The 15,705-nt window shown below is 42.3% G+C and overlaps 2 protein-coding genes across 4 annotated transcripts in view; one reads left to right on the top strand and one right to left on the bottom strand.

The window, feature by feature from the left end:
- LOC146383768 (protein FAM222A-like) overlaps positions 1-10,222 on the top strand; it is a 32,373-nt gene extending 22,151 nt beyond the window's left edge. For all 3 annotated transcript variants that reach the window (XM_084935207.1, XM_084935206.1, XM_084935205.1), the window contains exon 3: positions 7,629-10,222. In XM_084935207.1, the coding sequence (XP_084791333.1) occupies positions 7,629-9,025 (1,397 nt within the window). In that variant the 3' untranslated portion in view covers positions 9,026-10,222. The remainder of the gene's footprint in view (positions 1-7,628) is intronic.
- Positions 10,223-12,142: 1,920 nt separating this feature from the next.
- LOC146383767 (glycolipid transfer protein-like) lies at positions 12,143-15,631 on the bottom strand. Its single transcript, XM_084935209.1, has 5 exons — positions 15,388-15,631; positions 14,897-14,955; positions 14,660-14,793; positions 14,415-14,565; positions 12,143-12,546 (listed from the first exon to the last, which is right to left on the bottom strand). The coding sequence occupies exons 1-5, from the start codon at positions 15,488-15,490 to the stop codon at positions 12,364-12,366; spliced, it is 630 nt and encodes a 209-aa protein (XP_084791335.1). The 5' UTR covers positions 15,491-15,631; the 3' UTR covers positions 12,143-12,363.
- Positions 15,632-15,705: the final 74 nt, after the last annotated feature.

The following is a 15,705-nucleotide window of genomic DNA, read 5'->3' as shown; positions in this document are numbered from 1 at the left end:
GGAATCAGTGGAGCGCTTGTCTGCTAAATGTTGGAACAGAAGGGCCTGGTTTGCCTCAGGCAGAAACAGGGATGCATTTTCTCATCCTGTTTACCTGCAGGGCCTCCACCCACCCCCCTCTACCCCCCTTCAGTTTTATGCACTGCACTGTGCCTGGTGCAGCACCCTCCAGCTGTAGCCTGACATTTCAAGCGCAGCCACAGGGAATAAACTACTGATGGGAGCTCAGTCTGTGTGGTCTGGGCTTCTTCGTTAAATGAGTCGTTGGATCAAGTTAAAAGGGGACAGTATTAAGCCACTGCTGTGCTTTTGAAAGCCATTTTCATTTTTAGCCATCGATAAATGGAAGGTGCGGGGCCATTAGAGCTCCCGGCCACGCAAACCAACGCGAAAGATTTCTGAGAAATGACTGTTAGGAATTATGTGATGAGAGTAAATGAGAGCTGTGATGTTCGCTGTTATCTCAGCTTGAAAGCCGTGGCTGGAAATGCTTTTTTTCCCACGCTGGCCTGCACTCGGCCCGCCTTTGAGAGGGGGAAACTTTGCCCAAGCAGCATAGAAACAAATGAGGAATGACACTGGTGCAAGGAAGTATTTGGCCAGAGCCTCCTCGAGCACACATAACCAAGTGTTAAACCCTGAGGTTACTCTGTTCTGTGAGTACCTAGCCTTCATCCAGGGAGCACTGACGTGGAAAGAGCGAGGCTCGTGAAAATGAGGCGAATGAGTGTCTGAGTGTTTTTATTTTTGTGTTTACCAAAGAAGCCTGTGAATAGAGAGGTTAGTGTGAGTGAGATTTAAGAGCATACGGTGTCAGCGTTTTCCTGTGCCTCGCTGCGATGTGAAGCGCAGAGAATTAGCACTCAAATCTGAAGCTCTGTTGGGCATGGCGAGTGGCTTTAAACACTACAATAAAAGCTTTAGCCGCTACCGCTGTGAAGAAGAAGAAGAAGCAAATCACAGGCAGCGTTTTCTCTTTCACCATTGCAGTTGGAGTTAAAACGTCTCTGCACTGTTGTTAGTTTTTGAGACAGTGAATCAACTCTAACTACAGTAGAGGTGAGCCAGCCTTGAGTCCCCAAAGATTATCTGTAGGGAAAATGAATGGGATGTCTTTTTTTTCTTGAACTGGGGGCACCTGAAATAACTCTGCTGGTGACTTTAGAACAACTTTAAAACTTTATTGTGAATCTTTGATTGTTTTGACCCTATCTTTTTAATGCCCTCTTTATTAATCACTCCAACTTTAAACTGAGTTCAGTCAGTGTATGTAAAGCTGATCTGTTATGCATTTCCTTATGGATGCTTTGATTATTCACAGTTTCAAAAAATAAAGTACACATAATCACTATGAACCTAAAGCTAAGGCTTCAGGCTGCTCTAAATGCTTAATTTCAAATGGGTTTTTCTTCTATTCTTGTGTTGAATTGATGTCGACTCTGTACATATGTCCTTATATGCTCATCTCAGGCACAGCAAGAGCCTGAGATTGAAAAGTATAGGGTTCTATTTGCAAAAGCCAATAAGTAGGAAATGGGCTTTTAGAGAGGGGATCCTTAAAGAGATACAGTAGTGTGCAAAAGTCTTTAGCCGATTCTCATTTCTTTATATTTTGCTGAAGTGGCGTTCAGCAATAGTTCTCCGGGCTTCCTGAAGGTTTTTTAAAATTTTTACTTTAGACATTGGCTGCTTTCTCAGTTGTTTTGAGTCCAGTATTTGTATCTGATCATTTTCAGAGCGATGTTTTTATATGCTGTTAAGCCACTTAACAGTTACCTATGAATCATTTAAGCATAAAAAGGAGCCTAAATCAAAGGAAGAACCAGTGTTGTGTCTACAAAAAAAACCCAGCTTGGCAAAGAACCAGTTTTAAATTGTATCTTAAGGCACTTTGCTACTAAAAGCATGCCAGGATAGGGAAAAAAGCAGTGTCTGATCATCTTGACAGAGAACAGAACAAAAGGAAACTAACATCCAAAGATAAGCTTTGATTGTCCTTCAACAGAGCCCGGAGAACTATTCCCGAAGACGGCTTAAAGAAATGACAAGAAAGCCGAATAAGAGAGTTCAGGCTGTGCCGAAGAATAAAGGTGGTCATTCCGAGTATTACTGACCTTCAAGCGTGTTTGAATGTATTTCAATAAACTGTTGCACTTATTTCACATTTCCCTTGAAAAATAACACTTTTATGAAATATAAAGACATGAGGGATGAATCAAGACTTCTGTACAGTACTATATTGCTGATATTATTACTGCTTATACACAGAAGATGAATGGAGCTACTAGACAAATGAGTTTTCTTGAACTTTGAATCACGCAGCTACTCTGAGTCACAATAAAAGCATGGCGTAGGTCTGCTTTATAATAAAATTGGAAGCTGGGAATTAACTGAAATAATCAATCACACCAGGATATAATTGGGTTCTAATCATGTAAATAATGTAAAATAAAATACCAAAAAGATAAATAAAAGCCATAAAGTTATCTTCCGTTTGCTCTAACAGGCAGATAGTCGATTGCAGAGGCTCGTCTTAAACAGATGAATGAAGGCAGGAGCAATTAATTACATGGTTCTAATGACTGGACTTACTGGGCCAAGTGAGTGTACGGAGGAGGTTGTCATGGTAACAGAGGGATGGCTTTTAAAAGCGTTCTTGAATTTCTGAGCTTCGTCCCTAGTTATTAAGGTATTTTAAATATCAGGATTATTGGTGTGGTAAACAAGTATTTATGCCTGCTGAGAAGCGCTGTTCTGTAATTAACTGCCAGTTCTCAGTGCCATGTTCCTGCTGAGGATTTGACACTCGTAAACATGTTATCACACAAAAGTGTTCAAGATAAGTCTTTAGCCTAACATCAAAGGCCTGTGGGGTTTTTTTTTTGTTTAGTTTTTTTGGTCTGGCAGTTCTGCCAACATGTATGGATAATAACAATGAAATGGAATTTTTATTTTATTTTAGTTTTATCTCATTTGGGAATCGTATCTAGCAACCATTGTAATTGTTTCCTTATGTTCTCCCTCTGGGCATGAAATGGTTGGAAGCCGTGGTTTTGGAAACTCAATGAGCCTGTCCAACTCCTGTTTCAGCCCTGCCTCTGGGGCTTGTTTTGCCCATAAATTAGTGATTAACTCAAAGTGCTCCAAAACAATGAGGTCCCTGCTCTAATCTGGGGGAAATGGCTTCAAGTGTGACCACGGGAAAAAGATTAGCCCGTTTTAAAGTGGCAGAAAGCGTTGAGCGGGATTGCGTGTGGGTGGAAAAAGGTTATGAAAGACCCATACGTATGTATACATCGACGTAACACTGTATGATTAAAAATGGTTTATCCCTGCAGATTATTTTTATGCTAATATTAATGAAATCTCTGTCCTGAAGCTACAAACACACACACACTCGCACAATCAGGCGTAGTGGTGATTGAGCGTTTATGATTGCCCCTCACCCTGAGCTCTTTCTTTCCAAGCACGTCCCCTGCGTGGAAGCAGGAAATCAGGATTAGTTGTTTCCTGTGAAAGTGTGCCAGTTTCAATGGGTGCCATAACAGCACCCATTGAAACTGGCGTGTTAAATGTGTTGAACCCCTTTCAAACAAAAGAAAACGCCAAATCCCGACCGGCGGAGCCACTAAATGTATCATCATGGTTTTTAGCAGCACCGCACATCACAGTCCAGTGTGCCTCACATAAACAAGCTCGATTCAATCAGTCCCGTCTAAAAAGCAAGCGGTGGAAATGCTAAAAGGTCAAAGCTTGTTTAAGCACTGCGTGATGGCTTTGGTCAAGACTGCTTGCGGAAAAGTGGCTGATGGTATTTTCTGAGCTGCTTCTACTTCTGCTGCTGCTCGCTGTCAGGGCTGAGGAGAGAAACAGCGTGCTGTCTGCAGGTTCAGGGTGATTAAGTGCTTAAGGTCAAACTGCTAATTATCTCTCTGCCATGTCTTACCTCACAGCACATAGCTGCCATTTCCTTGTTGTCATGCGAACAACCTCGTATTTGTTTTCACTTCTTCACTTCTGCCTTTATTTTATACCACTGTATTTAATTGTGTGGATACAGTGCCTTTTCACAGTAAAGCAATGTACACTTTGGAGAAAAAAGGTAAAGAGATGGTTTTAAACCCCGCTTTTTTAAAAATCTGGTTTCAAATTAAATAGACAAGCGATTCCCCCCCCCCCGGCCTCATTTTGAATCCTCTTTTGCTCATAATCCTTCACAGCTGAGCAGTGGTTGTCACCCTCACTGAGCGCCCACTTCAAGGGAAAACTGTTTTCTTCTCAGATGCTTCTGCTTCATATCCTTTTCAGTGCTATCTGATCTCTTCCTATCTTAAAAGCCTTGTGACCTATGAGATTGACATCTTGAGAAATTAACCCCACCCCTCCGCACTGGATCCACTCAAATAAGCTGTGAACGACAATGTACGCTTTACTTTCAAGCTGTTTATCGACATGATCAGGACTCATGGCATTATCTGTTGGAGTTTTAGAGCGTTAGACGCCCTTTAACCTGTGAAAAGTGCATGTAGCTGTCCACTGAATTCACAGCAAGAGAGCGGTCATTATGTGTGTCACTCTCACTTAATCCAAGCTGAGAATTTCCAGTACTGAGCCTGTCTGAAGGAGACTGTCCCCTGCTGTGTGCTAAATGTGATAAAGGGCAGCGGCACACAGTGTACCGACTTGACCCTAGCGACACTCAGAGTTCGTGTGGGAAAATGGCTCCAGTCTTCCTACAGTACACGCCTGTATAATATTGCTTATAGCGTAAAAACTGACAATGAATGTGCTAAAAATATAAGCCTCCATTAATACAAACTTACTGTAAGATCAGCGTGCATGATCCCATAATTGCAGCAGGGAAAGATTAGAGTAGATGAACTCATTGTTGGGTTAAAAGTGTGCAGCAGTTTTATCTCACGCATTCTTATCTGCAGAATGAAAATAATGAGGTTTTCCTGCCTCGTATGCTCATGTGCTGCAGTTGAAATGCTCTGAACACAATCCCTGTGGCTTAACACTGGATGCAAATGAATCGGAATTAAAAGCTGGCTTCGTTTTTATTGTATTTTATTTTATTTTTTTTACTTTTTGTTTGCTTGTTTTCAAACTAAAGGAGGAAAGGAGCACGTACTGCGAGGTACACAGTCTGCTTTGCCTTGTAACTTTTCACAGTAAAGTTCAAACCTAATCTCGGAGTGTGCGAATGACCTTTTCCTACCTGCGGATTGCAGTGGAGGCAGCGCTTTCTGCAGGCCGACGGTTTTCACTCTAATAATATGCATATGTTGAGTATTTGGATAAGGTGGCAGCCGGCACACTAGGCTATTGTCTAATTGGCAACTGGAGAGAAAACGTCAGCTTTCACACTGCAACTGATGAACTGCACTTTTTAATTTGGTTGGGGTGTGCTCGCAGGAAAGCTTATGTGTTTTGCGAGGAAAGAGTTACTGCGTTACTTTCATTACAGCTAACACACGCTTTGGGGGAAGCCAACCCGCGTGGCGCTCACTTCACTGCCATCAAACGCTGCCGACTGGAGGTAAAGCCTTCAAGATTGAAACAAGTACCTGTGGTTGCAATTTCGAGCAAATGTAATGCCGCTCATGCTGTTTTTGATCACACTTGTAACTTCACATTATCCAGCGGTTGGGGTTTTTCTGTTTCGTTTTTTGAAGTCTAAACTGATCCTTTTTTATGCCTGTGTCACACAGTAGTGGTCCTCAGATGATAAATATGTGAATGCAGAGTGCCTATTTGCAAATGAGGCTTTCCATAGTGGCAACATTAAGGCAGCCGCAGTGGGAAGTGCAGCTGTGTTGTGTCTCCATAGCTCTGACAGGGCAGTAATCTCTGGACTAACAATATCAGACACCCCGTGAAGACGTGTTAGCATTCAGAGTGTTTGAAGTGTTTGTGGAACAGCAAGCCAATCACAGCATGCTGGGGCTTAGCACTGACATTTTACTCAACCAGAAACGGCTAAAATGTCTGTCTTTGATTTGTTTTGCTAAATCATCCATCTTTGCTTAACTGAGCGCCGTTATCAAAGGCGGGGAACAAAAAAAAGAGGGGGGGGGGATTTTTGTGCTGTGGTGATGCAAGCGGTTATTACGCTTTTAAATGTGTCATCGCATCTAATCATCTAAAGCTCCTTTCAGGTGGATGTGATCCTCTTCTTCTTATGCTTTGTAGTCATGAATATTTATCTTATTTTTTTTATTCGTTTGCCAGAAATTGTTATTGCAGCTGCTTTTTCCTCGATACCCCCCCGTGAGCAGTATTATGGGAAACCAGAGAAGGGATAGCTCCCATCTTGATGTTGTATACAATACAAACACCTCTCCAACATCCCACCTGTCATTGTTTTCTATAGCAGCGCTGCACCGCGATACATAATAAGCAGTGTTTTTGCTTTTGTTTTATTTCTCCCCAGAATTCATTCATGCTCCTGGCACCGTGGTGCCTGCTCCTTCTGCTCCGCTGGGAGATTGTTGGATGGATTGAACACTCCACCTTGCCTCTTTCCTCCATTTTAAACACCCAATTTATTTCTTTCATGAGATGGATCTTGTAGATTGACTCATTTTCACAGTCGGGAGGCTCACTGTAGGCCTGAAATGAAATGAACTCCCAAATCAATTTCAAATGGGAACGACGAGCGAGCGCTCCCCTGCATAGCTGGAATTGGATTTGTTATTGAAAATGAAATGAAGTGTTTTGTTTTTTGTTTTTTTTTGTTGAGGGTTTTTTTCGGGGGGTTTTCCCTTTTCACTCTTTATTGCAGATTACAGCTTTGTTCTTTTGCCTGCTGTGATTTCCTCCGACTTAGGCTGCGATCTGGGTTAATTTCAGCAGCTTTTCTTTTTATGTCAGAAATTCCATAAAAGTGTCACTCCGAAAGGTGGTGGTAATTTCTACACGGTGATTTATTGTTTTTAAATGGGGTGCCTTTTCCCCACCTTAGTCACTAGGAGTTAAGCAGCCATGAAATTGCCTGAATAATAGTGTTTAAATCCAATCTTAGTTTGTCCCGTCTGCTTTCCCGCACACAATTCAATCATCTGTGCCCTCGACGATTTTTTTCTTTGTCCATCTGCGTCAAGTTTTCCTTCACAGTTTAGGCTGCAGGCTTTTGCATAGATTAGGTCCAAGTTTACGAAGGCATAAAGTGGAACGGCATTTCACGGGCAGGACGTGGTGATGCTTGAGTAATTATGTTGGTAAATTGCTTAGGTACTCCTTATTAGATGAGGCTTCTGCTTCTGCTAAGGTGTGCTCCAATAACCAAGATTCATTTTGATCAAATTTTTAAAAAGCAACAATTAAAAAAAGGTATTGCTTATTTGTCAGAGTTTACTATATCAGGATCATCCTGCATTTAGTGCTAGCTGCTGTTTTTATAGATTTTGTACTGCTGTGAAATTAGACCCTTTGCTTTTTCCTGTTTCTTCTTTCCCAGGATAAACTAATTGTGAGTTGAACTGAGCCTAAGTTTAAAAAAAAATCCTGGAGGTGTGTAATAAAACCGGTTTGAGATTTTAAGAGGGAAAAAGAAGAAAAAAGAAAGACACAATGGGCTCATTTTCTGAGCTAATCACCGTTTCTGTCTTCTGCTTTCTTCTCAGGGGAGCCGTCCTCCATGATTTCTCGGTACCCCTCTCCTGCAGAGTTGGATGCTTTTGCGCAGAAAACTGCCAACAGCCCGCTGTCCATCAAAATCTTCCCGTCGGATGTGCGGGTGCCGCAACACAAACAGCTCAGCAAAACAGTAAACGGCTTGGACACCACTGGTCAACGCTACAGCCCCTATTCGCATCCGTACTCGGGAGGCTACCAAGGCTTGTTGGCCATTGTCAAAGCCTCTGTGGTGGTCAAAGGTGTGGTGAAAACCTCAGAGGGCAGAAGGACTAAACATGTAAACAGCCAGGCTTCTGTGGCACCATATAATAATCCTTTGAATAATGGCTACACCGTCAGAAACGGGCATAAAGCCTATCGCGTAAACTCATGCAAGCCCCCCGATGCACCGATCGAGACACTTTGTTCTAGCGTTGGAATAGCCTCTGGAGATCAGAGCCTGCCCCCCCAGTCTGAGCTGGCAGAGGTTCAAAGCTTGATGAGGCAGATGAGCAGAGTTCCTCACAGCCAGGCACCGCAGCTGGGGGGAGAGGCCCGAGCCAGCCCCTCACTGCAGGCCGTGGCTGCGGTGGCGCATTCAGACTCAGACTTTGTCCTGGGAGTGCCTCCCCAGAGCAGTCTGGCTTTCGCGGGAGCGGTGCTACCGACACAGAGCGCAGACAGAGCCAAAGCTGGATACTTGGACAAAGGAGACTACACTGTGTGGCAGCACAAAGCTCAAATGCAACAGCAGCAGCCCTATCAGCAGGGAGCAGTGAGGATGTACGGTGTGAGTAGCAGTGCTCAGGGCCACAGAGCAGCAGAGGCTGGGGTTGGCCTTTCTCCTGAAACTTGCCTCCCTTTGGCCCGCTCCTCGCAGCTGCCGTATAGGCCGCATCCTGGCAGAGTGGGCGTCGGGCAGGAGCGAGTCAGCGCCAGCGTACAGGGGGAGGTGTCTGTCGGACAGTACTTCGCTCCTCTGTGGGACAGCGTCGTGGCTACCCCTAACAGTGACTGTTATCCCTATCAGGTGCTGACAACGGGTACATGTGCAGCCAGGCCTAGAGATGTGGGTCTCTCCCATCCTCATCTCCATCCCCATCTTCACAACCACCACAACCCACAACATCACCAGGCACAGCTTCACCCGCCTCTTCCCCCTCCCCCTCCTCATACCCAGGCCTACAGCACAGACCAAAACCTCTGTTGTGGGCTGTCTAGTTCTAGCCTGTGCCACGCTGCAGTGCTTAGCAGCAGCCTGCAGTCTCTGGAGTGCCTCATCAGTGAGATCCACCCTCCCTGCATCAAAGAGCGCATGCTGGGCCGTGGGTACGAAGCCATGGGGATGCCTCCGCTCATGGAGCACCAACAGCAAGCCCACATCCAGCTCCCCGTCTACAGATAAGACGGCAGGACAGGGAAGCGACACATCTTTTATAGACCGCAGAGGCGTCTGTGAGTGAGAGACATGCCTTTTTGTTTGTGCATGTACTTTATTTGTAGAAGGCTTTGTCTCACAAGCCTGGAAAAGAAAAAAAGGTAAAATGATAATCATGACTTTAAAATACAGGTTTATTCGATGGACTTTCCACGTTGTATTTTTATATCTTTAAATGGCCATTGGACATGATTACTGTCGTTCACGTGATGCCGAGCACTTATTTGCATTTTTACATGACAAAATCATCGGTAACCTTCTGAAAACTTTTACTTGAATCCGGTTAATGATCTCTGGTAAGCCTTTTTGTGAATATACTGTATTTGTTTTATGGGGTTTTTTCTTATTAGTTATTTGAGAGCAAGAATTCTCCTCAAAAATCACTTTTAACCAATCTTCTTGGTTGTCTGTTGATTTCTCGTGGATTTGTGTTTTGGTTTCCTTCTCCTGGCTTTCCTTTAATGGACATACGCACTGCCCCAGCTTTCTCAGTACGATGCAACTCTCCTAGATGCTGCATGGGGAAATACTTTCACCATTCAAATGTGAATATATATACATCTAACCAACATACTTTTTTGTTACAGTCACAGAGAAACTTGTGTAATTTAAACACCTATACTGATTTAACCTAGTCACGCTCAGCTCGGCTTTTAAGGACTGCTGCATATCCAAATCAACACTGTGGCATTCAGGCCAAGCAAGATATGCCCTTGGTTGTATTTTTTTAAACTGTTTTTGAATTTCAGAAGCTTGTGTGAACAGTTTTCCTTGAATGACATAAAGTCCCGACACTGTTCTCACGACGCCGTGTGTATAACGGAAGTGCTACGTAGAGGAGCAGGCCGCCTGAATCATTTACAGTGTCTTCTTTGTAGGGCTATATTATCTGCGATGGTTTGAGATGTGTGACTGAGTAGTTCTTTGTGTGTCTGCACTGGTTCTGTAATCCAATTTATTTATGTCCCCACCCCCCTCTCCCTTGATTTATATGGCAAACTGTCTCTCTTATAAAGTGCAATTATTATATATGAATATGTGAGCGCTCTCCATGAATTATGTTGATGAAATAACTACATTTTGCAATGTACGACCCTAATCCCTCACCCTTTTTTGCTTCTTCTTAATAAGGATTGTCAAGTAAATTAAATTTTCTAAACCCAGCGAGTACTGTCTTATTACCTATTAATAGCCATTATCTGGCAAACTTGCAGTCTTTATTATATTCACGAATGATAAAGCAGTTGTAGGAAGACAAGATTTTTTTTTCTGGCTTTATTGCAAAGGGATTTAAAGCTTAAGCAGAAGGCGAGTCGCTCTCTTCTTATTTTATTTTATTTTTTACCTCGTTCCATTAAGATCCATCTTTTCACCCAAAGATTTCAGTTTTATTATATGATGTAAGTCAATCCTTAGCTGGAAAAGATTGGACTGGCTCCTTTATAAATGATGCAAGTCGAAAGTGCTAATTTTGTTATCACTGAATGATGTTAGTCCAGATGGATGGCTCATGCTTGAGGCAGAAGCCAATGAATACTTCAAAATACGTAAGTGAAAATGTGCAGGCCTGTTCCTGCAGATATTACATTTTGATATGAAAAATACATGCTTCCTTGAAGACATATTCACGTGAATATTGTTGTTCACATTATTGAGAAATAGGCTGGCCGTTCCCCCAGCTATTGAATTGCTAATGTTCGATGATGTGCCTGCCTGCGCTCCTTATTTTGGTTCATTTGTCCTCCTAAATTGGACGCTTCTAGCTGCGATCCAGACACGAAATGCACAGCCACTTTAAGCAGGCCATTATAAAACAAATAACCTAGATGGTGTGAATAATGACATTAGGCGCCCTGTTAGGAATAAAACTGCAGTATTCAAATGATGACCTCATTGCGCATAACAAATATGTCAGCGGTAAAAGGTCAGTGGCTTTGTCATTGAATCGCTGTCATAAATTATTTCCGGTCTTTAGTCTGTTGTGTCCTGTCTTTACTTGGAGCTTTTCCATCCTATCAGGCAGTGCTGCTGATAAACCGACAGGATTACAGACATGCTTCTCTCGCTCGGAGACGATTAACTCAGGCTGGGCTCCTCTGGGAGAGGAACCAGAGCCACTCTGGCCTCTGGGAAACACTTCAGATAAGTTAGACTAAGGAGAGGAAGAGGATGGTTGATTTGGAGGATTAGGATGCACGAGGAAGTGAATCCTCTCTGATTTACTTCTGTATAAAAATAAATAAATAAACTGACTAAAAGTCAACTTTAAAGCCACTAAGAGCTCTTTCACAAAGCCGTTTTCCCAAAATACGGCTTTATTTATTACATGCGGCATTTAACCATTTTTTAATCAGTTTTGCATGCTGTAGTTGTACACAGCCACGCTCAAGAAGGAGATGGGGAAAGCAAGCAGATATCGCCACCTAGTGTAAGATTCGTGAACTGAATTTAATTTTGAGTCAGTTTTAAGAAATATGATCACAGATGATTCTTCTAAAACAAACACCATATAAAGTATTCAGTTAGAAAACACGCCTCTGATGAATAAATGAGTCAACGTACACATGAACATGACTTGGCTGTATGACAAAATGAAAAACAGCTTCAGACATTAAAAAAAAATGTTTTAAAGCAGTTGACACGTAATTAGAACTACAGGTTCACACAACAGTGCAAACAAAGCTTACACATGTCACACCCTACTGCTGAACACTAACAGCACAAACTCCAAGCCCTTAGAGGGATTTAAAAAGGGAAAAAAAAAAAAAAAAAAAACACACAGGTGAACTTATAGATGAGAATATATATATTTAATATTCTATTATATTTAATATTTTCAAAACATTCGTTCAGTGACACCAAGGCACTCTGAAATCCAGAAATTTAAAAACCTAATAATACAGGATGGTAAAATATATAATTCCCAGGCTCATGGATGGAGGTGGAGAACATTTGAATGTAAGACATGGACGGGAACTAAAGTTAAAGGTGAAGAAGTCTGTTAAAGCAGTAACCCACCCAAAAATTAAAATAAAAAGCTGCAGTAGTAAGTTGAAATTAAATAACAACAACAAACAAAAAAAAGACTTTAAACTGCATTTTATTAAGGCATCATCTTGAGAGCAAATTCACAGTGCTAGTAATGATTACTGCATCATCAAAGTAATAAATACCACCCAAGGAGGGACACACACACACACAAAAAAAAAACCCCCACAGTCCTAATAAAAACAACTGGACGTCTGCGAAACCTGAGAGTGATGCAGGATACTCCTGCGCGTCCGGTCCAGCCATGTGCCGGGACATCAAACGGTGTAGTCCAGCTCGGCGTTTAGATTTGTGTACATCTCGTAGATGGCATCTATAGTGGCTGTGTAATTAACCAGGAACTGACGCATGTTTGCCAGACAGTCCTCCTCTTTCACTTCCTCTCCTTTCGACAGAGCCTTCAGAAAGTTTGATCTGTAGGGAGCTGCAAGTAACGCAGCCTACGAAACAAAAACGAAAAAAAGATGGAGAAGCTGGTTTTACTGAAAGGTTAAATGGATTTTAATGAAAACTATGAAGATGGGTGTATGTATGCAACATTATATAGCATGTAATGAAAGTGCTTTGCTGTGGATTGTCTTTTGATGTAATCTATTAACCCAGGACCAAAAGCCTTATCAGCTCAGGAGACAATATTGATAAGATTATGTTGGCACAAATGCCATTATTGAGCCTGCTTATGAGTCTCATTGTTTATCCTTTATTGATCCCTAATCAATTTTCTGTGTAGAAGAATAGACCCATGCACCCATTTTATCTGAATCTCCACACAATGTCAGAACAGCATAGAGAAAAAAAGGGGGGCTGCAAGTAAGGTGACCACAGTGTAACAACAACTTGTGGGGCAAAGAGTGTTTGTGTGGGACACATTACACACATTTTGACATTGCCAAACTAAATAAAGACTCAAAGGTTTGTAGGTTACGGGTTTGGCAACAGCTGTATTTTATTTGAATACCACTTTCGTAACTACCTTGCAAAGTACATGCAATAAAAAGCCAAAGGAGGTTAGAGGAAGTGGAAAGTTGATCTAATATTTGTATACTCCTGTATTCCCTGTACTTATACTGTATCACCTATACCAGGGGTGTCAAACATAAGGCATGGAGGTCAGAAATTACCTAAAGTTGTTTTGTTTTTTTAAATTGCAGTGCAAAGTCCAATTCACCACCTGTCAGTGCTTTTTTTTAAAATTATGCATTTATTTCTTTCAGTGTACGCCCCAAAAGCTTTGCAGACGGATTTCAATACTTTATAATTTAAAAAACTGAGGCATTTTGTTAAAACATACGTACGATCCCACCCAGTTTAGAGACTGCTTGTGAACAAGGGCACATTGGACGGCTTTGGAAATGTAAATGAGGGCGTAGATTTTAAACTTTAACTCAGTTTGACAGATTTTCCTAATGATAAAGACCTCTACCATGGCCATTCATGTTATGCAAAAGTAATTAAGTAATAGATACAATGAAATGACAGAAGGTTACACTATCTACTATGGAATGTATGATTTTACAGTGGGTCTACAATAAAAACAAAACAAGGTAATTTTCTGTCGATTCTCAGGTTTATAATTACAGAGCAGTCTGGGCAATGAGCTAACTGAACTTTTTCTGTAATTCTACACATTTATTTATTAAAATTTGAGCCCAGGGAGTCATGCTGACAGACTTCTGTCATGTACTACAGCAGCAATTCTCCATCACGTAGAAAAATTGAGACTTCCTATTGAAATTGTTCTTCTTTTCCCTCATATCAAAACATCTCATGGATTAAGCATGTGAATCACAAAGGGCTGTATGTGGCCCACAATGTAGACTGAATTTGACATCCCTTCTTATACCAATCAGTTAAAAATGTTACATGAGACTTCAGCCATATTCTCATAGTTGCTAACATCCTCTGTTAGATGTAGTTTCCCCAACTGCATTTCCTTTTTTTGTGGTAGGTTCCATCACCTCCACAGCTCAACTGCAATTTTTCCCTCTTGGATGTAGTGCTGGCGACAAGATTTGGGACACTTGCAAAATGTGGGACTACAACATAGGGATGGGCTCAAGAGATAAAAATGCTGTGCAGCCTCATAAGGTGAGGCACCTAAGGTTACAACGCTTCAAAGTGAAACGCAGTTGTAATGAATCTGAAAGCATTTTTATGCAGTGTAGAGAAAAACACGCCAGCATGAGGCGATTGCAGTGGACTGCACAATCTGAAACCAGTTCTCGATTCTTACCAGTCTGGGTGCGGTTGGGGTGGTCTGTGTTGTGTCACAACAAGAAACAATGAATTTCTTCCACATGTTACTCACATTAAAAATCTTTTGAACAATCCAGCCGTGGTATCGCTTCAGTGCCTGCTCATAGGCTTTTGTGACATTAACCCGAATGAGGTTGGGGTTGTTCTCATCTCTGTCCCCGTCTGCCAAACTCTGGAGCAGAATCTGGATGAAACGGAGACCCCTGCAGGAGAAACGGAGTACATAAAGGCATTCATTTCACTAGACGAAAGTTGAACAGACAGTATGACACAACTCTGAGTTCAGGAGGTCCTTACCTCTTCAGCCACATCAGAGCTAACGTTGCTCCAATTTTAGGCCACTCTGCTCCATGAGCCTCTCGCTCTGCCACCACAATGTCCTCCAGGGTGGTGTACTTTGCGGGATTAGTGACATATACCGCTCTAATTTTCTGAAAATGCACATTTGAGTTCAGTTTGCATGTCGGAGCTGCACCTATCTCTAATTTAAATCGCTTACAGTAACACAAATAGATATGCCCGCCTGCATCTTACCGTTATATTGCCGTTAATATCTGATTTGATGATTGAAAACACTTTTGATCCTAAGCAGTCTGGAAAAGAGACGAGACATTTGAGAGCAGGGCCAATAAAATATGAATGAGTTGACATGTCCCCGGCTCAGAGGAGGGGATGAATGCCAATCAGCTGTTTACAAAGAGAGGGCTAAAAAATGCCGTGAATGCACAGTTTCAGTTAAGTCACAATGAGGGCAATGTGTGCTCTGTTCACAGAGTCAACAAAGAGTTTCTCTATAGGCCAAACGGCCGCAGCTGGTTGACATGGTCCCCGTGACCCGACACCTCAATTTCTGAAGTGAAATAACCACGTCCCGACGTGAAAACCAAGTTCAGGTGGTCAGACGACGTAGTTAAATTAAATAAAAAAAATCAGCCAAGTACGAAGGCTGACACCGTAGCGACGCGAGGAAACTCGCAAAGTCACCTTACGTGTTTTTGTATGACTTCAGATGGAGTTGCACTCACCAAAAAACGCAGGGATATGAGAGACGGTGTCCAGGAATGTCTTCGTGTCGATCGCCTTGTCAGGGGGCAGTTCACAGAACTGATTTTCCATTAAAAGCGACATGATCCTTCCTTATGAGCTTGGCGAATAGAGAAGAGCAACGGCAGCGAGCAGCTCTCGGCTGAGAAAAACCCGGAACTATGTTCTTATGATGGGTGGGGAAGCGCAACCGGCCACTTTCGCTCTTCACCAACAGGTGGGAAATAATTCACGAGCGTGGTGAAAACACGCGGTATGTCCACAACACACACACAAGGAAATAAGACGAGGAGAAAAGA

This window comes from Perissodus microlepis, chromosome 7 (genome assembly GCF_051167445.1).
Source record: "Perissodus microlepis isolate ML-2025 ecotype Zambia chromosome 7, ASM5116744v1, whole genome shotgun sequence".
NCBI lineage: Eukaryota > Metazoa > Chordata > Actinopteri > Cichliformes > Cichlidae > Perissodus > Perissodus microlepis.
Note: the sequence above shows the minus strand (reverse complement) of the source record. Positions and strands in the feature narration are given on the sequence as shown.